Source organism: Manacus vitellinus, unplaced genomic scaffold (genome assembly GCF_001715985.3).
Source record: "Manacus vitellinus isolate BGI_N305 unplaced genomic scaffold, ASM171598v3 scaffold_5_pilon, whole genome shotgun sequence".
Classification (NCBI taxonomy): Eukaryota; Metazoa; Chordata; class Aves; order Passeriformes; family Pipridae; genus Manacus; species Manacus vitellinus.
In genome coordinates, this window is record NW_021940682.1 from 16,055,180 (window position 1) to 16,078,408 (window position 23,229).

Below are 23,229 nucleotides of genomic sequence, written 5' to 3' on the forward strand. Positions count from 1 at the left end.
ACCAGGAAGGACAGGAGAACGTGGAAATTCTGCCCTCGGGAGAGCGACAGCAGGCGAACCAGAAGCGGATTACAACACCCTACATGACCAAGTACGAGCGAGCCAGAGTCCTGGGCACCCGTGCTCTCCAGATAGCGTGAGTACTGCCCGCTGTGTCCCCACCGCCGCCACAGCTGCGCCTCCCTTTGCACTGAAACGTGCTTTCCTCTTCCCTTAAAAACTCCCGGATCCTTTGCATGGCTGCTGAGCTTGCATGTCATCCTCTTGGTCAACACTGATGCCCGGAACCGTGGAGCTCTTAGTTGCACCTGAAGTCTCTGTGTCTCTCTTTGGCTGAGACTGTGCTACTTGTGCCTAGAGAAGGGGAGCATTTATTAGCCTCAGTGAATTTTTCTAGGTCACAGGCAAAAATTAGTACAGAATGGGACATGCCGATTCTGGTTTCTGTCTTTCCTAAGAGAGCCAATGTGGACTGGAAAGCTCATAACTGTTATGTAAAAGCCTGAAGAGCAGGATGCTCCAAAATGTGTTCAGTTGATACCACAGGGCTGTAGGAATTGGGACAGGAGAAACCAACCTGAAATTGACTTTAAATGCAGTTCTGTTGTGGCGAGCTGTAAGTTTTTTAAAGTGCAATAATGTTTGCACTTGTAAGTTTTTAATGTGCAATAGTAAGGCTTCACTCATAATAGGTAATAACATTTAGAACCTACCTATTTTAAGTGCTGTCAAGGCTTGCTGCTCTCAACTTAATCAGTTTTCCTATTTAGATTTATTATAATAATAAATATCAAAAAATTTTGTGCTTTTGGAAAAACTGCGTTTTGAATTAGATTGTTAGGCAGTGACAAGTTTTTGAGTTTCATCTTGGTTATATCCACCCTTGAAATGAAGCCTCTGTTCTGTATTGTTTAGAAGCTCGCAGGTGGTGATCAGATCTTTCCTTACAACTTTTCCAAGCTGTTCTCTGCACAACCTCTGCTCTGTGAACCTGTTTTGTGCACTTCTTTCAATTGGCAGAAGGCCAGAAAGATGGGGGGAGATGAGATGGACCCATGCCAGGCGTTTAATCCACAGCACTCTGCCACCTGGTTCTGCTTCACCTGCATCTTCTGCCTTTGGTGCTGAACCCAGGCGAGCAGCCCCCGTGGCCTCACCCACATATAACGTGAGGTTTCTCTGCTGCCACTGCCCAGTAGATGGGTGTCATCACAATCCATTGCAAAATGCATCATTTTTTGCTTCCTAGAGGTAAAGTATGTTGTAAATCCAGCCCCTCTCTTCCCCTGATAAAAGCCTGGAAGCTGTGAGCAAGTCAGAACAAAGAGATGTGCTGGAGTTGCAGGAGGCATGCTCAATATACAGCAGTTCCACCCTTTCCATTGGATTAATTGTAGATCTGCTCTTTTCCTCATGTTTAAGCACAGCAGAGGGAGATGAGTGTGGGTTTGACCAGTCCTTGAGCATGAGCTGGTCAGCAGAGGCTGAGGGATGGGACAAGAAGAACACTCAAGTAAAAGTTCTTTCTGTAGCCAGCTGGGAGAATTTTCTTCTTGAAGTGCATAACAGAGCAAATCAGTTTTGCCGGTCTCACCCTTCTCCTTTATTGGCCATTGTACAGGTGACAGAGGCAGACGGATGTTGAGCTGTCCCTTTTTTTCTTCTGTGTGTTTATTTAAGTGGTTGTTGATGTTCTTCTCAGGATGTGTGCCCCTGTGATGGTTGAGCTGGAAGGAGAGACGGACCCCTTGCTGATTGCCATGAAAGAACTCAAGTAAGTCACAGATTTGGTGGTGAGTGTATTGATTCCCATAAAGCCAGCAATCCTCTCCTCATCCCAGCATTTAGCAGTTTATTCCAAGACGAATTTGTCTTCCTTCAGTAAGCTCTATAGTTGCCTTCCCCTTTTTTCACACTGAAGCTTCTCCACAGCTGCTCTCTTCCATCCTAGTTGCTTGTGCAAATACTGATGATTAGGAGTGCTCTGGACCTCTTCTACTTCACAGTCCCAGTGTTCTTTATTTCTGTGATGCAAACTCAAGGTCCTCATCTTTCCAGACTCAGTTTAATTCCCCAAATGGAATTGTTTCAAAGCAGCCATCTGAACAGACCTGTGTTCAAATGAAGTCCTGGCAAAAATTAAAATAAGGGTCAGTCTGGTGAGAATGTGTGTTTCCTGCACCCTTGCGTGCTTGGCTTATTGTGCTTGGCCCCTGCTTACAGAAAGGTAAATAAATCCTTTCTGACTGTAGCAGAGGCAGCTTTTGGATGACCATTTGCAGGCCCACCTTTCCACAGCAGAGCTCCCTGCTGTCCCACAGTTTGCTTCTCCCCCTGTATCAGTGTTTGATGCTTGATGTTGTCTCATAGTGGGTTCAGATCACAGGGCTCAATTCCTGCACTAGCAACAGAGGTCTGACCTGTGGGTCTTTGGTGTTTGTAGCCTAAGGGCGCTCAGTGCTTTGCACCTACAAAAGACAAAAGGTTGTTGGGACTTCGCTATATCATATCAAATCACTGGTGCTACACAGCCCTCAGTTAAGTATGATGAACTTATTGAAGCCACCAAGCATGTGAGTTCCCATTGCCTGCTAAAGTGAAGGCTCTGATATTTCTGTTCACCTCTGTGTCTTCCCTGCAGAGCACGCAAAATCCCCATAATCATCCGTCGTTACCTGCCAGATGGGAGCTATGAAGACTGGGGTGTGGATGAGTTAATTATCACAGACTGATCAGACTCCAGCCACCAGTTGTTTTTTTTTTCTTTTTCAGGAATGTTTCTAATTTTGTTTAGTATTTATGTAAATAAATTTTAAATCTCCTCATTTTAAGTTAAATGTGTTTGGGTTTTTTCCCCTCCCACTTCCTCTTTCATCTCAGTCCTACATGCCCCAGAGATGACTTTCTGTGTAACAGCTTGGCTATTATTCTTTCTCTCTGTGTCATGGGCTGTATTAGTAAAATTAGGGACCCAAGTGCAATGCTTTTTTTGCAGCTTTTTTTCCCCCTTATCTTTTAGCTAGGCTAAAGTCTGCAGGAACTACTTCCTCCTCCTCCAGCACTGCTCCTCCCTGGTTATAGGACTGATATACAATTAAACTCCTGCTGTACAGAAATGATCTTGCAGGTACACTGACTTCAGAAAGACTCCAGCCTTCCACCGCTGTTCCTTCTTAAAATGAGAGTGCTGAGACACCTCCATTGCTTCTCCCTAGACAGTTGGGCCTTTGTGCCCTGAGCAGGTTGCTGTGGAAACTCCCAATTTCCTCTTTGGCCAGTGCTGACTGTGGGGCTTCTCAGGAGTATCGTAGAGCACTCTCATCAAATCACCTATTGTTTCTCTGCTCCCACTGCTTATCAGAAGTGGGGATCCCCTTTCAGTGGCACTGCCCCAGCCGGAAGCGCAGTCGCCACTTGCAGCCCCACCAGCTTCGCAGTTGTAGGTGGTTGTTTCGCTCGCTCCTTGTGCAGCCGTTCTCTGACACGCGGTGGAACTGATGGTCTGGAGGGGTGGGTGCTCTCCAGCCATCTCACTTGTACATACCCTGGTGGTTCTTACAGTGGCACAACTAGTCAAATCCTGAAGTTCCTTTAATCTGTAGTGTGATGAAAGATCAGTCATTTGGCCCCTTTAGGTACCTGCACTCTTACCTCTGATGTGCAGGGAGGTAACAAGCTCAAGTCAAGATTTGGGTGGATGCCTTACAATCTGCAAGGGCTTCCAGCCAACAGCTACCTACTTTTCATTTCTTGTTCTGTGTGCATCAAGATTCTTGTTCTACGTGAGGAAGATCTGAGCTCTTGGGCAGAACACATGAAGTCTTTCTTAATTTTCTTACTAAAAAGTGCTCTCAGAATTTTCAGGTTTTATTTCTAAAGAGAAGAAGGGGGAAGGTGCACCTCACCTATGGTTTCTGCCTTATATTAATTTTTTTTTTACACTGGCCTAGAAAGAGTATTTCCAACTAATCCGTGTTAAAGCTTGTGCTTGTATATATAAAGTGTTCATTCTCCATGCTGCATATGTGGTCAGTGCCTGCACATGAGCATCCATGTCCCAAAGGGAGTTTATACCCACCTGCCTGGGAACTCTGCTCATATAACCAACCATGAATGTCATTCTTTTACTGCTCCCTGTAAAAGCACCAGTCTGAGCATCTTCTGTTGATGTGCACAGGAGGGGCTGGTTTTCAAGGCAATAATGCAAGAATTGAATGGGTCCTGGCCAAAACTGACAGGTCAAAGGGGATGTGGAGGTGCTTGCAGGTGTGGGAAGGGGATTGACTGTGAGGAACACAAATGCTTCCTAGTCCAGGCCATCCTTACCAAGAAAAGGTTAATTTGCAGCACTGTTGCCTTCAGCCCTCTCCCCCCACCCTCCATGGAATCCTTTAATCACGTTGGTGCGGTGAAATTTCAGCCCTGAAATGGTGCCTTTGTGCAATCATTTTGGCGTCTGCCATGGAGCGCGGGGTCGTTTTCTTGTCCTTTTTTTTGATTTTTTTTTTAAATGGCTTCTTTGTTCCCTACCCGCCTCCCCTCCCCAGCCTTGCATCTGTATCAGATACGATTAAAGGGATAGGGAAGGATGCCGGGCCAGCTCCTGCTAGGCTGCAAGACGAGTGATTAACCCCTCTGTTACCAGTGGCATTCTCAGTCCTGTCTTAGTTGTGAGCATCCTCCTACATGAGAGGAAGCATTTCTTTCCACTGGAGAATGGTCGAGGCAGAGCCTACTTGCTTTCTTAATTTGCTTTATGAGGAGCTGGAGAAGGGTACTTAGGTGTAGTTACGAACTTTCTTTTCCACTCTTCTGTTCATCCATGCTGTGTCACTTCTCTCACACATCCCTGTGATCAGCTCTCATACCCCTAACTCCATCATGGCTTCCCTTCTTCCCCACACACACTCCTAACCTCATCAGCAGTGCAGTAGTTCCTTCCTGGGCTCTTCCTAAAGCCTGTCATTTGGGGTAGAGATTTCTCCTCTCCATAAATGGTCAGTCCTATTTTGCATAGAACTCTTTAGCTGGCATCACTGTTATTAGATCCATTAAGCCATTCTACTATGGATGCTCTTGACCCCATACAGAACTTCATCCAAATAGTGCTGTGCTTTTTAAAAAGTTTTGAATGTGTTCCCAGATGTTCTGCTCACTCTACTTGCCCATAAAGTGTTTAGTGAACACAAACTCACTGTATTTGCTCACGTGCATCAGCATTGAAACCCTTTGGAATCAGCCTGTAATTGTTGTGGAGTCTGTTAATTGGGCTCCTACCTTCCTGCTGTTAGCCTCAAGAGATGTTCTGAAGCACAGTGATACCTGCTACACATTTTCTTTCTGGAAACTTCAGATACCCTCTCAGATCTGACTATACCCAGAATGTCTTCAACAAGTAAGAAGGTGTATACATCTAATCTGGAATATACTCTGTGTGTGTGAGTGTTTGTTGTATTTACGTTTTTGCTTGTGGAAGGCAAGAGGCTGAGGGGTTGAGTTTCTACAGAGAAACTAAAGGTTGCTTCCAAAATACAAAAGTTTGTGTATGTGGGGAAGTTTTTTTTGAAGGTATGTTACCTGCTACCTGGTGATGAGGAACCAAGATGAGAAATCCCACACTTCTATCCTAGGGAGCATTAACAATTACACTAAGAAATTTTTGGGTGAAGCACATGCAAAATAGTGCTCCTTATTGCGTGTGCTGAATTTCAGCTGAAGAACAGAAATCAGTGTTAGTGCACTTCTTACGGAATCAGTGATTGGAGCTGGGGTGTGAGCAGAAGATGAGCTTCACCTCCATGAAAGAGTCTGGTCAGCCAGAGTTCTGCCTGTGTCCTTTTCCTGAAAGGTAGAGGAAGGCTGTGCACAGGATCCTTATGGTGGTGATGTGACCCATCATACATTTACTGGGGGGAAAAACAAACTTGAAGAGAAGACGTCAAAAAAACCCAGACATGTGAAAATGAAACTTTTAAGTTTATTATTCCATATGTTTAATGCAGAGTTAATGGTGCTAGGACAGCATAGAGACTGAGGAAAGGGAGGTGAGGGAGGAAGGTGCTACTTGCATAAATAAGGGGACAGGGCTGGAAGAAGTTACATGCGTACAAGGAGCAAACATTCTACGTGATCTTTTCAGACACCACAAGGATAAGTCATCTGTAGCTAAGGGAGGCAGGAGAGGCATCTGACAGTCATATCAGCAGAGGGATACAGCAGCGCCCATCACAGTCCACGTTTGGTTAAAGTCTCTTTCTAGACTGGAATATGCACTGGACAGTCCCACAAATGTCTCTGTGATCAATTGGCAGGAGTCATCTTTTCCTGCAGTGAGTTTTGTGCCAGTTCACTCCCTGGCATGACAAACCACCCCAGTCCTGAAGGTGACAAAGGAGAAGCAAGCAGACTGTCCTCAGGTGTTGGACTGAAAAAGATTAGTCTGACTGGGAGAGCTGGTTGCTTTGACTTTGAAACCCAAAGGGGAAAATAGATTCCTTTGCACCTAAATAGGCTTCTTTACACCCATCCAAGATTGGGTCTGTATCTACCTTGCTTAAAGCCACAGGAGTATCTTTCCATCCTCAGTGTAGATGGGAGAGAGGTGTTGACTGACTTGACTGGGAGACATGATGAACAAATGAGTGGGGACACAGATCCCATCAGCCTGGGTTTGGAGTGGGGTTCAAAGAGTACTGGAATCACCTCTGGGTGTTGGAGTGGGGGTTCAAAGAGCACTGGAATCACCTCAGGGTGTTGACAAGTGCATAGTAGCTTTCTTGGTGCCTCTTCATTTCAGGAAGGCACAGTCAAACATGGAAGAGCAAGGACCAAGTTTGCTTAGAGGTTGTTTGGGATTCTGAAGAGATTAGAAAAGACTGAGAGGCCAGAAATGCCCGACATAAATGAATGATACAGAGTAATTTTAAGAAAAGAGGATTCACCCACAACACCGTAGTGATTCACTGGTCCTTCCCCACCTTTCCTCCACCTCCATTCATGAACACACATGTGCACACAGGCTGTAATATGAGTTACACTAAGACTGACAACGCTGTTCCCAAGTCCCATACACTGTTCAGGCAAGGCTTAAAATCCCCATGCTGGAAAAAGTGTAAGATTAAACAGAGACAGGATGGAGAGAGGAGGTGGGGAGAAAAGCTAGGGTGCAGCTGTGGAAATCAGCAGGGAAGCAGGTGTAGGTTGGTCTTCCAAGTGGTTCAAGATTCATGCACGTGTGAATCTTAGGCAGGACTGCTGCACGATGCTGATTGCAAGGAAGCCGTCCATGCCATCCTCCCTACTGCTCCTCTTACACATCCACCAAGGCTGAGCAACCACCCTTCACTTTCGGTAGGTGACAAAGTGCTTGCCATTGTAGCCTGTTGGAAACACTTGCTAACTCCCTGGAGCAATCTGGGGAGGGGAAGGAAAGGACAGTCTCTCTCATTGTACAGTCCATGGTGCACACAAAACCCACCACAGACCAGTCACTCCATGTCTAGAATCCTCCTCATCTAGAAGGCAAATAAGGTGTGGCAAGCCAGTCGTGTGGCCTGCATGAAAGTGGTAAAGGGCAAAAGGATGATAAACCTTCCTCAAGGCGAGTGTGCCAATGATAGCTGGGGTCAAGAAAGGCACTTCGGTATACTCAGTGCATTCTGGTGACTGGATGGGCACTGAGTGACCTTGGAGTTCAGAGGCTCTTCTGCCTATGCTGATTCTTCGGAGCCTTTCCATCGCTGCTTCGGTCACCGTTTCCCATTCCCTATGGTCTGGAGAGAGTCGTGTACACGGGCTGTTCCCAATGTGTGGGGCTATGGGACTGTGGCACAGAGGGTGCAGGGTCAGAGATGGCAGTGTAAAGGGGACGTTGAGAAGGTCCCATATAGGAGAAGGCAGAGTAAAGGCCAGAGGCTTGAGTGGAATGGCTGTAGTAGGGTCCCGAGGGCTGGTGGTCCGGGTAGTCAAACTGTGGCCTGGAGATGGAGGGAAAGGCCGAACCGTAGTGGGGCAGACTCAGGGATGTGTAAGCTATCTGGGAGGTGGAGGGCTGGTCAGTGTAATGACCTCCAGGGGTGGACCCCTCTGTTTTCACCTGGGCCTTGGAATCCACCACTGATGAGGTGGCAGTGGACAAGGAGACTCCATGCTGCTTGGAGATCCAGGCAGAGTGTCCACTGGCTGCAGCCAGGGCGCTCCCAAGGCCGTAGCCAGCAGCCGCCGCTGCCGCATAGCCCCCGACATGGCCTGGGTGGCCGGCGTGTCCGTTGGGCGGCAGGTATTGGTCGAATTCATTGACATCAAAGGTCTCCATGTTGGACATCACTTCATGGCTGATCTCCCCAATGTCCACATTGCCAAAGTCAATGTGTGGCTTTCCCCCTTCCCCAAGGGAACGCCCTTCCCGTTTGGAGTCGGCTTTGCCTGCCTGCAGCTCGGTCTTAGGAGTGGTAGGCGGTGTGGGGGGCCCGTGGCTCTGACCTGCAATGTGAAGAAGATTTTGAGGAGGAAAGAGAGAGAAGAGGTGAGTTACTGCTTTATGTCTGGCTCTATACATAACTCTGTTCTTCCCAGTATGCCAACAGCTGTCTGGTTGGAGATTTCAGTGGAGGGAGAAAGAAATAGCCTAAACCAAACCTTTTTATGTCATCTTGTGGAAAAAAGGGAGGGTGCAACGAGACCAGAAGAATGCAAGTGCCTACAAAACTCAGGCACATCCCAGAACTGCTGACACCAGCAGAGCTTGTTGGGTCAAACTCTGTGCAAGGTGTGAACCCCCTTGCCAAGGCTTTCACCATGATGACTTGTCTTTTTTGAGCCTCTGAGTTGACTGTAGCTAAGAGATCAGTAGATTCACAGAGACCTGGGACTCACCTGAGGAGTGTTCTGGATGACCGTCAGACATGGGCGACCCTTCACCGGGATGCCTGTGATCCAGGTGGGCGTTCTTGTAGTGGGCCTGGATGGCAGCAGCCCCGCCAGCGTCCCCCTCCACCTGGCCTTCACCCTCACCCTGTGTGGCCTTGCCGTTTTTCCGCCGACGGGGCTGGTACTTGTAATCAGGATGGTCCTTCTTGTGCTGCATCCTCAGCCGCTCTGCCTCTTCGATAAAGGGCCGCTTGTCGCTTTCATTCAGCAGCCTGCAGAGACCAAGGTGGTAAAGAGGAGAAGAGGGGAAGGAGTGGGGCAGATATGTCAGAAAAAAAACCACCTATACACAGCACTATGGGACACAGTGTGTAAATCCAAATGCCAGGGTGCTGCCCCACTGAGGGTACTTCCCAGAACAACAGGAAAAGCTTGGAGTGTTTCAGTGGAGACAGTAATGTTTTCCTCCTACTCATTATTATTCATTAGGCTCTGACACTGGTTGGTGCCAGTGTTGGGTCCCCCTTCCCCACCTGTGTGATGCTTCTCACCTCAGTAAGTTCAACACCCTCTCTTATATTGCCAAAGGGCAAAGAGCAGCCTTTCATAGCTGTGTAAAATAAGGTTGGACGAGCTGCTTTCAAAAACCTTGTGCAAATTAAGGGCAGTTGGGATCATCCTTTGGACAAAGGTAGAGTGGTACACCATCACTACCTGTAGTGTTGCCTTCCCCATGACTCTTGCTCTTCCCCAGACTCTGTTTGTTCCAGGTTAACCTCCCACTCTTCCGTAGGCTCTACTCCAAGTTTGAGACTCTACTGAGCAAAAATGGCAGCAACTGGTGTTGGCTCCACAGTATCCATGTTGTTGTCTGGAGCTTGCTAGGCCTTTAATCATGTTGCAATATCCTAGAAGGGACTCAAAGAAATTTTGGAAGGGGCAGAAACAGTGTATTCTGCTATTGCTGTAGCTCCCGCTCACCTCAGACATGGATAATGCAAAAGGCTGAAGCACAAAGGGCCAGCCTTTCTTGAACTTGGCCAAGCAGTTGTAAAAAATTTAGCTTCTATGTTCCTTGTAGAAATAGATGGGCTTTGGTCTCTGGATGAAAGGCACTGCAGAAATGTAAGCTCCTTCTCTGTATTCCTGCCAGATCATGAGCTGCTCTAGTTTAACATAGGCTCTCCAAGGAAATGGTGAAGTGCACAGGAAGGATGGCTCAGAGCATTTGAAGATGAGATCAAACTCATAGCTCAAGGCTTCAGCAGCGTTTCAGCCAGAAGCACTTCAATTTCATTTTGTGGTTTTCCTCCTCAAATATTCTTGTGACTTAAGGTCATTCTATGTCCAGCCAAAAACCAGTGCTCTCAGAAGTGACCAGTCTTCCCATGACTGGGAATTCTCCACAGCTGTTAAGGAATAGCAGCGCTCACAAATAGCAAAAAAAAATTTCATTTGTTATGTCCCCAGCAAAATAACTACATGGGATGGGACTTTGGCAGCACCTTGGCACCCCTGTAGCCCTTTGCACTAAAATGTGACCAATTCTGTTAAGCTGTAGGCTCTGAGGAAGATATAGAGGCCTGAACTGGCCCAAAAAACTGAAGATGAAGAGGAGGCATGGCTCAAGGAAAACACGGGTAAATCTGGTGGGGGATCAAAGAGGGGACCAGCAAGTAATGGGTTGGTTCCTAAGCACCCACTTTCCTCCTGCTCCTTGTGCATCCCCTCATCTGGCAGCCAGAAGGTGTATGGCACAGGCTGGAGCCCATCATAGTGCTGACCTGGGTTCACTCCGGGCAGCCTAAGCAGGTCGCGGCCACACACCACATTCCTCCACTGCCTTAATCCCGGAGATTAAAGCAATTGAGCCACCATGAATCCAACACCAGCTTTCCTGTCTCCCTCCTGCCACCGTATACCACACTCACACGTCCTGGAGGGCTCTAATCCCTCAGCCTGTGCTGCTCCAGACGGCCCTCCAAGGGCCAGCCCTTGTAGGCATCGTGGACTGGGAGTGACCTTGCCTTGGCAAAACTTTGATCCTTGCAGAATTTGGGATATGGAGAATAGAAGCAAAACCTGCAAAGCTCAACCTCTGAAATCCATCTTGGGTATGGTGTGAACCAGAGCTGTTGGAGGCTATGCAGGAGTCAGATCCCTGCCCTGTGAGCTATGTTCAAGTGCCTCATCTCCTCTCCCCTTGACAGCAGCTCACGGGCAGTGCCACCAGCAGGACAGAGGTAAGTCCACTCCCTGCAGTTTTGTCTTCTGGTCTCTAAGGCTGCCTGCTCCCTCCTCCCTCCTGTCGGGATCAGAACTCAAATCGGCTTTAGCAAAGTGAAACTGGTGCGAGCAGGCAAAGGCCAGGAGATTTGGGGGGATTTGGATTTCACTTGCTTCCTGCCCTCCCCCTCCTGCCCTCATGGTCCCCAGGCCATAATGCAAAGGAATCTCGCACGGGAAGAGAAGTTATGGATCACAGAGCAAAGCCCTTCATGGGGCTTATCCGAGCCCGACACTGAATGCTCACCCCCGAGCTGAGGGGAGAGGGGCAAGCATCCAGCGCCACACTCTGGGAAGAGAAAGAAGGCCTAAAATCTTTCTGCCCACCTCTTGCAGCCTCCCCTTCTGCTGCCTGGCATTGCACTGCCCTGCGTGCCAGGCACCTTGGCTCAGCCAGAGGCCTGACCCTGTGCTGGGACTCAGCTGGCAATGAGTCAGTGCGGTGATGGGGTTGGGCACTGGGGCTGATGCAAGGCAAGGGCTGGCTGGGAGCAGAAGGCAGCCAGGCAGGCTCTCTCCTACGGGTCCACGGCCCTAGATTTTGTGCACGTGAACCAACTCCCTGGGTGCTGCTACCCTCATGCAAAGATACCCTCATTGGGGACCCTTGCTCCTCCCTATTAAGTCTTCCTCCCCTTCTTCCATTGTCTCTCTTGTTTTCCACCCCAGAGGTGGTGCTGGCTGGCATTTTGGCTAATAGTCATGCTGACATTTTCAGCAGCCAGCCTCCATTTGAGATCTGCTCCCTGTCCCACACTGGGGAAGGAAAGCATCCTAGGAGAGATTTCCTGACCATGAAGCACAGAAACATTCCCTTCAGTTTTAGTACCTCCCACTTGGTGTCTGCACCCATGAAACACCCTAAGTGGGTACAGACTTGGGAAGGTGAATGCCCCCTAGCACCACATTTGGGGTCAGGTGCGTAGTGTGGCCATCAGGGCATATCCTTTCAAATGAGGACTGGGGCCTATAGGGGACATGGTGGTGGCACTGAGATGGAGCATATTCTGGGCTTAAAAAAAAAGTCCAGGCCATTGCATCCCATTTTGCAGAGGGGCACATGGGATGGCACTGGGGTTACCGCTCCATCTGCTAGCTGCCTCTCAAGATTTCCCAGCCCCTCTCAGTGACGATTGCTGGGGACACGCTCAGTTTAACAGTGGTCTGCAGGCAGTCTCTGTGCTCAGCTGCATTTGCCTTTCTGCCTTACATGCCCTTTATCTGTATAAGGTCAGAGCAGCCCGCATGGAAATAGTAGTAACCCACATTTTCCAGAGCTACAAGCCATGGCTGTAGGGTTTGGGTGGCCACCCTGTAGGAGTGAGCCAGGGCCCTTTGCAGGGCCCTGTCAAAAGTTTTGACCCTTGTCAAAAGTTTGAGACCAAGCCATCCGGAAAAAATCTTGGCTGCTTGCAGTTGTACTGATGTGTGGGAGCTATACATGTGGGACAGTGTAGATAATGGCAGTGGGAACAGTGTAATAATGGCAGTGGGAACAGTGTAGATTATGGCAGCGGGAACCTCAGTGGAAGAAGACCCAACCATACCATGGCTGGAAGGCAAGTCTCCAGGCTACTACCCTTATAGCCTTTGGGCTACCTTCCCTGGAGTTTTGTGGCTTTTCAGCCTCACAGAAAGACACACACATGAGGTCCTACCAAGGTCAGACACTGCCTGTACCCACAACCCAGCTTACTCTGCTCTGGCACAGCTTAGAGAACCTCAGCCTGCACTAAGGACACTCAGAGGGGAGACATTCAGCAAAGCACCCAAGTGGCAAACTCAGCAGCACACAAGAACACCAGGCCTGACCCCACAAACTTCTCCTGGCTGTACAGTGCCCTAAGAAACACCGGGACCTTGACCATTGTCCAGCAGCAGTGTCCTACTGTTCTGAGTCCCATGCGGCCAGCAGCGGGAGCCATGCCCTTGGAGCAGGGAGGCAGTTGGGTGCACGGACATTTGGTGGCTATGTCTCCCTGCACTCTGAATGCAATACCTGTGGAGTAGTGCTGCTCTGCTATATTTTCAAGGAAAATGCAGTGTCTGGAAGGAGACCATTTCTCTAAAATCTGGCAATATTTTGCAGTAGAGGAATGATACCTTGAAATCAACATTTTTGGAACAAAAAAGCTGGATTCTACACACACAAACACACACACACACACGCACGCACACACACACTCACTCCTTCCAGCACAGCTTCACAGTCCAGAGGCTGGCAGCAGAGCCCCAGGTGGGAGTGAGTGCCATGATAAAGGGAAGGGAAGGCAGAGAGGGTCAAAGCAGGAAATTGCATCAGATTAGACACCTGCAATCAACAGCCTGCCTTTGACTTCCCAAAGAAATCTCTTTTCTGGGGTTACATTAAGCAATGAGGAGTTACAGTAAATGGGCTAACATAGCAGAGGCACAATCTAATGCCCAAGGGGTTGGTCTCTTGCAAGCAAGGAGGTTTGAAGCCAAAATTAAAAGACCTCACTATCAGCTGCTATACGGAGTATGTTTTGCTTCTGCTTGGAAGAATGTCTCCTGGCCCACCCAAGACTGAAGGCTTCCTCTATGAAATGCTTTCAGGGCGGGAGAGAGAATGAGCCTTGGTTTGCGTTGGTTGGTGCAAGGCAGTGGACTGTGCTGGGCACTTGTGTCAGTAAGTATTCGTAACCATTTGGTGGGGTTATAGGCAGACACTGTCAGATGGGATGGAAGTGGCACGGCCAGCCGCACACGTTTGGCTTGGGCACAACAGCTCTCTGCACACTCACAGGCCAGCTGTAATCAGGGCAGCCCATCAGTCTTCTGGAGGAAGGAGCAGAGGGTACATCAAGGACCCAGGATCCGCACTAAGACAAAATGAAAATGGCCACACAAACGGATGGGGCCAGAAGGACAAGCGTGTGTGTGCTGGCAAGAAGGGAGGGCATTTCTCTGGGTGCAAAGGGAGATTCAGCTCATTTGCAAAGAGAGATGTGGCTCATTTGAGTCAGCATACTCCAAGAGAGCCTGCTAAGTCTGGGACTGTTGTAAGTCTCTTCCTTTCTGCTAAGCCTCATACCCCACTTTCTAGCCAGGTCTCTCCTTGCCCATCTTGCTGAACCTGCATGACCTGCAAAAACTGGGACCATCCTGGGAAGGATGGATGTGGGGCTCTGACTGCTTGTCTCTCTTCCCCTGACCTTCATCCTTAGCTGTAACTTGGTTTCCCTCTTGCTTTGTGGCACTGCTCAGAAACGAAACCCTGCTGGCACTGGGACATGAGTTCAAACAGGCTTGAGGCAGACACCAGTGACTTAGGGCTTAAGTCTTAAGCTCAGCCCATTTCCTGCTATGCACAACTTGGCCCAGCAGGGAGGGTAAGCCAAGAAAACGAGATCTCCAGGCAGTCAGGCAGGGGAGGACCAGAATTGTCCTGGCTGGGAACAACAAGGAAACTTAGTGGGAAACACATGAAAAGGTCTGCCACCTAGGATAGAGGAGAGCTCTGCTGAGGAATCCTTCACTACGTTCAACCACTACTCTTGCTCCAGTCAACGTCTATGCTCCCCATAGAGAAGGAAAGTTCCCCATAGAGAAGGAAAGTCCCCTCAAGTGAAATGCATTCCATGCCGCTAAGTCTCCATCCTTCCACATGACCGCACAGTCCTCCACAGGACACCTCCGGACCTCAACCCTCACACATCCCACTCCGCCGCTCGCTCTTACCTCCAAAGCTTCCCCAAGGTCTTACTGAGCTCGGCGTTGTGGAGGTGCGGGTACTGGTCAGCCAGCTTCCTCCGAGCAGCCTGTGCCCAGACCATGAAGGCATTCATGGGCCGCTTGACGTGGGGTTTGCTCTTGTTACTTCCATTGACCCGGACAGGCATGGGCACCAGGGTCCAGTCATAGCCACTCAGCACCTGGCTGACTGCCTCACGGATGCACACTGGGAACTTGTCATCATCTGCCTCTGCATCTTGCTGTTCCTTCTTGACCTTCCCCATCTCCCCGTTCCCAGAACCAGTGAGATGTGGGGAGTTTTCTGACGCCATGGAGGGTCCTGGCGAGAGACAGTGGTGGTCTTCAGAGCCCACTGGGCTCATCTCCACCTCTGAAAGGTCTTGGTCATCAGCCATTGTTGCTCTCGAGCCTTCTCCCTTCCTTCTCGCTGTCCTTCTTCTCACTGGGGAGGGGAGGAAGGAAGAAAAAAAACAAAGGAAAGAAAGGAAAGAGCGGGGAAAAGAGAAAAGGAGAAGCAACCACCAAAGCTGAAAGGTACTCCAAGGTCTCTGAAGAGCTGACCACGAGTCAGGGGCTGCTCACTAAAAGCGCAAGCAAAGCAATTGCCATGCACACCACAAAACCCGTGATCGATGGGGGTGGGGATGGGTCGGGGCCCCTGATTAATTGGCATATTGCTCCCTATCTCTGCAATTGTGTGGAACTGACATATGCAGAAGGGCCTACAGCAAAAGGGATAAGGAAGGTTGGGGACCTGAAAGGAGAGAGACATGGACCATCCTGCCTGGGCACAGCACCCCACAGGGGAGTGGGATATGGGGGACAGCCACAAAACTTGTGTGGGGAAGTGCTCCTTTCTTTCAAAGATGTACAATGAAATTCCTAGGGGGAGGCATGAGAGGGGAAGCGCCAGCACGGTATTGATAAGTCAGAAGGGACCTATATTCCAGCTGCCAGGGAATCTGAGCGGGTGGTACCACTGTGAAGGGAATCAGCCCAGGCCCTGGGTCCAGACTCAGAGACCCTGATCTCAACTATAGAAAAGTGCTTCTGTGGGAACACCTCATCCCTCACCCTCCTCTTGCAGCTGATAAACCAAAGACTTAAAATACATCTACACTTCATCCACACACACACTCCTGTCTATGTGTATATACGCATATACATACTCACATCATGCATATATCTATAAATATACAGATACAAACAAAACCAAATTTAACTTTGAGACAAGCCAAAGCTTTGGGTTGCCTGCCCCACACACTCCGCCTCTCTCCTTCTGTCTGTAGTCACCTCTAAAAGTCCCTGCTGCCATGCAGTAATTTCCCTCTGGAGAAAGAAACACTCTAAAAATAAAGGCCTTGCTATCCTTCCCATTCAGGAATTAAAAAAAAAAAAATAGAGAAGAAGAAAGAAATAAAAAAGAAAAAATAAAGAAGCGCTAGAAAAGCATGCCCCTGACTTAACTGAAGAAAAAAGCCAGTCTAGAGCAAGGGCGGCTATCCCTCTAGTTTCAGAGGGCAACACAGACTTTCATTGGGGAAAATGAAAAAAGTAAGAGAAAGTAGGGGGGGAAAGCGCGAACAAACGTGTGCGCGTGTGCAAGCGAGCTCAGGTAGGAAAACTTACATTGCTGGCCGATGTGCCGGGCAAATCCTGCGAGGGCTGTGATTTGTATCCCAATAGTCCCCCTGTTCTCCCTCCCAGCCCCAGCGGCGTCGGGGCGTGCAGCACAGGGAGGCTCTCAAGCGAGTGCCATTCCTGGAGGGAGGCTTGGTTTTTACTAATACCCCGGCTGGATGTCTCTAGCTGGCTTTGCTGCTTAGCACCGGGGGAGGGAAGGGCGGAAGGTGGAGCCAAGCACTCCTCAGAGCCAGAATACAGTCGGTCAGGGGCAGCGGGGAGGGGACGCAAGCAGCCCCCCACCCCACCTCAGTCACCAGCACGTTCCCTGCTTTCCGTGGTGCCAGCCTCTTCACTTGAACTGCTGGCATTGGGCTGCTCTCGGTGGCATGACCACCCCAGAGATGGTGCTGGAAGATTCACCCCTGAGAAGCTGGGGTGGTGGGATGCTGGAAGGGATCTAGGTGGTTTGGGGAGGTGGGTGTGCATCCCCAGGACAGGAGTCCCACGCTTTTTCCCTGATAGCATGGTTACTCCCAAGAGATCTAGTGCTCCCCATGTGCTAAATGAGTCCCCAGTCCTTGTCACAGAGTCTCATGAGGATCCTGCTGTGCTGCAACAAGTTGGCCCAGGACCCTTTCGTGCTAAAAGAGCATCATTCAGACCTGCATCTGTAGGGTGGGGAAGGGGATGCAGGAGATCGGGTGTGTCCTGAGGGTGGAGGACATCAAGTCTAGGGAAAATACCATGCTGCTGGACAGTGGATACCAATTTGAACCTTCTTAAGACTTTTGCAATCTAGGGATGGGCTCATCACAACATGTTCATCTCTGTGACATCTTCCCAAGACAAGCAGGCTCTGCCTCCTCCAACATGCTGAGCTGCTTCTGAAGGCAAATGTGGGGTCTTTCACAAAGAAAGGAAGGTCTCCTGATGAGGACTCTCTCACACTCACCCTTATTCTTGCTGCTAGTGCACTGGGACATGAAGAGGATCTTAGCACTCAATGTACTAGAATGTTGTCCATTACATCTTCCATTTTCTAGCTTGCTTTCCTTCCCAGGTGCTTCTGGTAGTTGATTTCTTTACTTTTCTTTGTTACCAGGGCTAGTATAGACCAACACCAACCCTTCAACCATGAGAAGTCACCCATGAAAATTCTGTTGATCTTTGCAGGCCCTCCTGAGTTATCAATGAGATGAACCTAGCTCTGGCCTCAGCTGCTTGCTGGAGACCCAACCTGAAGACACTTCAGTGCTAAGTCATAAAATATAACAAGATTAAAGGATGTGATCCAGGGAACCAGCTTGAAGGGATTTCAAGAACATTTTCAACTCCTACAGCAGATACTCACTCTAGAAACCTTGTGATGACAAGAAAACTTAGTGGAGAGCCTAGCAAAATATCGAGACCCCGCTTCCTCGGCCAAATCAGCAGCTGGTCAACCTCAAGTCTTGCAGTATGGGATGAGTTCTCTCACCAAGAGAGACCTCAGTTGTAGTTGTCACAAGAAGAGGTCTCGCAGCACAGACAGGAGCAATTTGGCAGATCACCCTCTCTCTGGTGGACAGATAACCAGCAAAAACTAGTGGGGCAAGGTCAGTTTGTACACAGTTGTCCATGGCCCACTGGATGCAGAGTCAGTGATACTGCAGAGCTCATGGCATCTTCCCCCACCCAATCTGCAGGGGCCCTGCATAGGAGGTGTGGGAGAAGTGGAGTGGGAGTTGGTCTCCTGCCCCTCAGGAAGGTAGCCACTGCTGAGAAACGCTGCCCTGCTTGTTCCCCTGTCCGCAGCCAATCTCCAACCCGGGCTGGGGAGGAACAATGACACAGAAAATGGCCAGAAAACCATGTTTATTTGCCCTCCCTTCAGATTTATTTGCCACTCCCAACTGGATAAGAAAGGAATCAGACCCAGAAGGGATTTCAGTAACCCCCAGGGCTCTGGATCAGTGTTTGTCCCACTGCTCACCATCCCTGTCAAGGACTGTTGCCACCTGCCAGACAGGACCCAAGTCCCATTCATGCCTTTTTGGAAGAGCTGTGGGTGCCTCAGCTGCAGAGGGTCAAAGGAGTATGTACCAGCCTCGCTGTCCCTGCAATCTGATGTCCCAGTGTCTGCTCATATTTAAATGACAGGGAAGGGATTTTTTCCTTCATTCTGCCTTACTCCAGTTCTTAGGGTTTGTCTCCTTTGGTCCAGCCTCCACTTTCTGAACTCTCTTTCTTTGCAGCCCTTTCCCCCCTTTTTCCAGATCCCTCCTACAGCACTGAGTGTTTGTATATCCTTTTTCAAGTCTCTTCTGTTCATATATCGCCTCTTCTCTTGTGTTACAAAGAGGCAGATGCAGGAGAGAGAGCTGTGGAAAATATAACTCTACTGTAGCAAGGAGAGGTATGATCTTTCTCTTCGATTGAGGTGAGAAGACAGGCAGAGGGGAAGGAGAAGAGACCATTCCTGTTTCAGGAATCACTAGGGTGGCATGTCTCTTTCTCCTCCTCCTGGGAGTCAGTCCTGGGGGGCTTTTTGGAGGACCCTCTAAATGCTACTGCCGACCACAGAAGCTGACATTGCAGAAGTGGTCTTTCTAAATGCAAGTTTTCCCAATAACTGATCTCTGGAGGAATGCTCAGATAGCGGATTTCCATCCCTTCTTTTCAGCCTATATTTCTATGGACGAGGAGTTACAGGTCCATAAGAAGGGACAGTCCTTTGTGAAAGAAGGGATTCACAAGCCAGACACCTTGGTAAGCCACAAATTTCCCATGACACATCAGTGAATTGCTTTCCTTGGGCCTCAGTCCCCAATATGGAAAGCTGGAAGGATGCCACTTCTCCACCATAAAGCTATGTGAGGAAGAAAATGGTTAAAAGCAAGTGGGAAATGGAGATGTTCCATCAGGTACCTCTGTGTCCACATCACTCCCAAGGGTAGTAGGAAAGACACCCTGCTCCAGGCTGACTGCTTGGAGAGCAAGGTGCATCATTGCAGCAGCACCTCCTCAGTAGGGTTTAAATGAGGGGACCACATTGGTAGGACACCTCCACCACCCAGGTGGGACCACTGAGGTTTCTGGGGAGGGATTTTGCCAGATGACACCTATTCCTCTGCTTCTGTAGCAAGAGAGGAGTAAGAGGGGAGAGCCTGTCCACAGTAGAGGAGCAGCAGGATCCCCAGCATGAGAGCCAGGGCCAGCTTTTGTCCCCTGCCCAACTCAGGGGCACAGGACCGGTATTGTCCCAGGACTGCCTGGGAAAATGGGAGGGGTTCTCCATGAAATCTTTCCATACAGTAAAACAACGTCAGAGCTGGGGAGCGAGGAGGGGACGACAGAGACATTCGAAAAAATACACATACACACACCCCCTAGCCAAACAATACCCACAGTGTGCTGAGGGAAAGGGAGACCCATGAATTGGGAGTTTGATAAGGATTTGTTCGCGCGCGCGCCCGCTCTCTCAACAGCCCCTTCAGTTTTCCCAACAACCCCCCTCCTTCCCTTGCTGGCTTTCTTGTTTGGGCCCTAAACAGTGCACCGTCTTTGTTCAGGATACAGGTGAATGACAATCATGTGATTAACACACACTCACACACACACACGCACGCACATAAAAAGCTTTTTAAGAGCGTCCAGCTTGCTCCAGACCCGAAGACGGGAGAGGAAGCTCGGGCTAAGAGGAGCTGAGGCGGCAGCAGTGGTCAGGATGAGAACGGCCACTTGGACGGATGAGCAGGCGCCACCTCCTCTTTGCAAAATCCCCTTCCCGTGGCGGTGGGCACGTGAGGCAATGAGGGGCAGGTGGGGTGTGGGGGGGGCAAGATTTGGCATTTGGGGGTGGGAGGGCATCTTGCCCCTGCTGTCTTCTTGACTGCACCAGGCTGGTGTGGATTTGCACTGCCTGTATCCCCCTCTGATGCTGTGGGAAGGATGGGGAATGACCTTACCAACATCGTGCCAGTGAGGGGAGCCAGGTTTCCCACACCAAAGCCAAGCCCTTGACCTACCCTGCCTCCCTAGTGGGATTTGCATCTTTGCCGATATGAAGCTTGCTGGTCCTACCTGACATGGCTGGAGGGGAGGGCTTGGTGGAAAAATTAAAAGATTTCAAACCATTACTCTTTTAATTTGATGATTGCCATAGTGTGATGCTCCGAGAAAGAGCAGGGAGGAGCAAAGGGAAAGGTCAGTATAATGCTTGGAAAATCTGTGAATCTGCAGATGGTCCCACTCATGAGACATCACGGGACATGACTGATGACAGAGATCAGGACCAGGTCGTACCCTTTGCTGGAGCACCCAAGCCCAGCCCTGTCTCCACCATTTCCTCATGCCCTTCTCTCCAAAGTCCTTTCCCATCTTGATGTCATGACCGTTCTCCCAGGTTCCCAGTGTGTGGATTATTTTCAAGGCCTTTCCATGAAATGGAGAAGCAGAGGGTCCCAGAAACCAGTGTTTGTGTCACCCTCCTGGATTCTCCATGATCTCCAAAGAGCCCTTCAATTTGCCTTGTGTCATAGGCATCCTCCCAACAGGGAGCTGGGCACAGAAACCACTGCTGGGTTCTGGTCTTTAACACCCTGCATCGTTTTTGGCGGAAGCTTCCACTATTGGTCCTAGACCTTCCCAGACCTCTGAGCTTCCAACTGTGGGCCTTGGTGAACTGGTTGCTCACAAGGCAGCCTAAGGAGAAAGAAAGTGGTGTGGGTCACTCAGGAAGCACAACCATACCTGCAGACATACTTGAGTTTTGGCAGCACCGCACAGCGTCTGTGTGGTTACAGGACAGTTACAGCTGCAGGGGCTGTGCAGTGGGTTTTGTCATGGGGTATCAGGGGAAGCACAAGGCAGGCAATGTCTGGAGTCATTTATTGCTGGATGAGTTGTTTGACAACGCAGTGTCCTGCACAGGGCAGCAAAAGAAATGTCGCAGTGGCTGACCTCTTTAAGGATTATCATTCCCCATGAGCAACAAGGCCCGGATGATGCTGATTAGTGCATGGCCCTGCACTCCCATCACCCCAGGACTGGATGGGAGCCCTCAGAAAACTTCTTGGAGACTGGGTCTGGGACATGGTTGCAGAGTCCCATCTGGCTTCAGAGCAGGAGAAAACCTGTTCCCTCTCCAAGACATGATGAGGGCTCCCACAGGTGCAGGATACCATACCACTGCTGCCACTAGTGTGTGGCCTTGATGTGGCCAAACAGACTTTGCTGAGCAGCACTTTTTGCTCTAAACCAGTAGAGTAAGGCACCAGCTGTGCCAGAGAGGAGGTGTAGGGAAAACCTCATGGAGAGTAAAGAGGAGAATCATCCCTGAGCATTGCAAATATCCCAGGGAGCTCCCAGCCCGTCACCTTGGCCAATCCAATGTTTCATGTGCATGACAAGGACTTGTGAGGGCTAAACAGGACAATTTTCCTGCATTACTGGGGTCTGGGAAGATCAAAGAGGAACGGGGCAAGCATGTCTGTCTGCTACCTGCTTTGTTAGGTGGCACTGAGCCTGCCTGGCTGTTAACCCCCTCGTCTCCTGCCAGAGAGGACAGGTGTACTTCCAAAAGGCTGATCTCAAAAAGCATGCACTGAAGGGGTAGAGTTGAGGGAGAAAGAAAGATTTTGCCTTTTCTTGGACAGAGTCTGGCATATCTAGTGTTATGTAATGGAGGGAGCTGGATGCTTTCGGTCTGCACAGCTGAGGAGAGATGCCAAGAGCAGAAAGGAAGGGAATTGTACAAGACTGGGCAGAACAACCAGAAAAGCAGAAAAGGGGACCCTCTCAACAGGACCTGTGGTGGTAGCAATGTTGAGTGATCCCAGTGAGCTCATTCAGTAGTGGTCAAGGTGGCTCCAGAGCGATCTTCACCTATTGCTGGTCCTCTTAATGCAGGGAGGCTCCTGGGGAGCCGGGGGAAGGGTTAAGTTGTGAAGGCTTCAGCCTGCTGCCTTGGCCCCTGTAATTCCTCCAGAGAGTAGGACTGGGAGAACAAGGAGCCCTTTCTGTTCACAGGAATTAATAGCAAAGAGTCATCTGGGGTGTCATTCAAGCCCTGATCAGCTCCCGGAGGAATGTGAGGGAGAGTGAACGAGAGAGCACGGCCTGAGGCCGAGGCACCAGAGCCAGGGCAAGAGCAGTTTGGCTGGTAACCAGAGTTACCAGCCAGTATTTGGGCAGCGGGACTATCTTCCCCTTCACCCCAATCTCCATGTGCCCTCTACCCTGTGCAGGATCTCACCCTGACACTCATACTCAAAGGGATCCCAACAGCTCCTAAGCTTGTCTCTTATTACCCATCACTTCATCCCCAGGAGGGATGAGATGTCCAAGCCCGTCAACACCACAGCCTCCCCTCTGCTGAGCCTGGGGGGATGTGCCAGGCAACCAGGCGCCAGCACAACCCCACTGCCCTCACACTGCACTTGAACTGCAGGAGGCACCCCCTTTCCAGGGCTCACTCATCACCCCCAGCCTATAATGGCTGTCAGATTTGTCCTCCCAATCAAGTTTGCCCATGGAGAGGGTCTCCAGGGAGCCCTCAATCACAGGATAGCAGGCTGTAGCTTAGGGAACTACAAAGTTCAGTGCTGAAGCCTTTGCTGTTGCATTGTCTCACCCAAACTGCCTTGGTCACTGAAATTTCAGGAGAAAAAGATTAATCTAAGGACTTGTCATGCGACTGTTTCATGGCTTTTCTTCATGGCTACAGAGGAAGGCTTGAAAGTGCTGCACAGT

At 49.8% G+C, this 23,229-nt stretch overlaps 2 protein-coding genes across 3 annotated transcripts; one reads left to right on the forward strand and one right to left on the reverse strand.

The window, feature by feature from the left end:
• Positions 1 to 8: 8 nt before the first annotated feature.
• POLR2F (RNA polymerase II subunit F) lies at positions 9 to 2,825 on the forward strand (the record flags this gene model as incomplete). Its single annotated transcript, XM_029963548.1, has 3 exons — positions 9 to 136; positions 1,703 to 1,774; positions 2,642 to 2,825. Coding segments are annotated over 3 exons (291 nt in total), but the record flags the coding sequence as incomplete, so codon positions are not given.
• Positions 2,826 to 5,993: 3,168 nt separating this feature from the next.
• SOX10 (SRY-box transcription factor 10) lies at positions 5,994 to 16,649 on the reverse strand. Of its 2 annotated transcripts, XR_001921654.1 has the most exons (5): positions 16,501 to 16,649; positions 14,857 to 15,313; positions 8,875 to 9,140; positions 6,745 to 8,481; positions 5,994 to 6,702 (listed from the first exon to the last, which is right to left on the reverse strand). XR_001921654.1 is itself a non-coding variant. In XM_008931548.2 (4 exons), the coding sequence occupies exons 2-4, from the start codon at positions 15,264 to 15,266 to the stop codon at positions 7,766 to 7,768; spliced, it is 1,392 nt and encodes a 463-aa protein (XP_008929796.2). In that variant the 5' UTR covers positions 15,267 to 15,313; positions 16,501 to 16,649; the 3' UTR covers positions 5,994 to 7,765. The 2 variants fall into 2 exon arrangements, 1 of the variants encoding a protein (XP_008929796.2); XM_008931548.2 differs by having other exon boundaries at positions 5,994 to 8,481.
• Positions 16,650 to 23,229: the final 6,580 nt, after the last annotated feature.

What these genes read in the sequence shown, in the direction of transcription:
- SOX10 (XM_008931548.2), bottom strand. Translation starts at nt 15,266, where the DNA reads ATGGCTGATGACCAAGACCTTTCAGAGGTGGAGATGAGCCCAGTGGGC. An exon ending in ACCTTGGGGAAGCTTTGGAG is followed by an intron (nt 9,141 to 14,856) that starts GTAAGAGCGAGC and finishes TGGTCTCTGCAG; the next exon opens with GCTGCTGAATGAAAGCGACA. An exon ending in TCATCCAGAACACTCCTCAG is followed by an intron (nt 8,482 to 8,874) that starts GTGAGTCCCAGG and finishes TTCACATTGCAG; the next exon opens with GTCAGAGCCACGGGCCCCCC.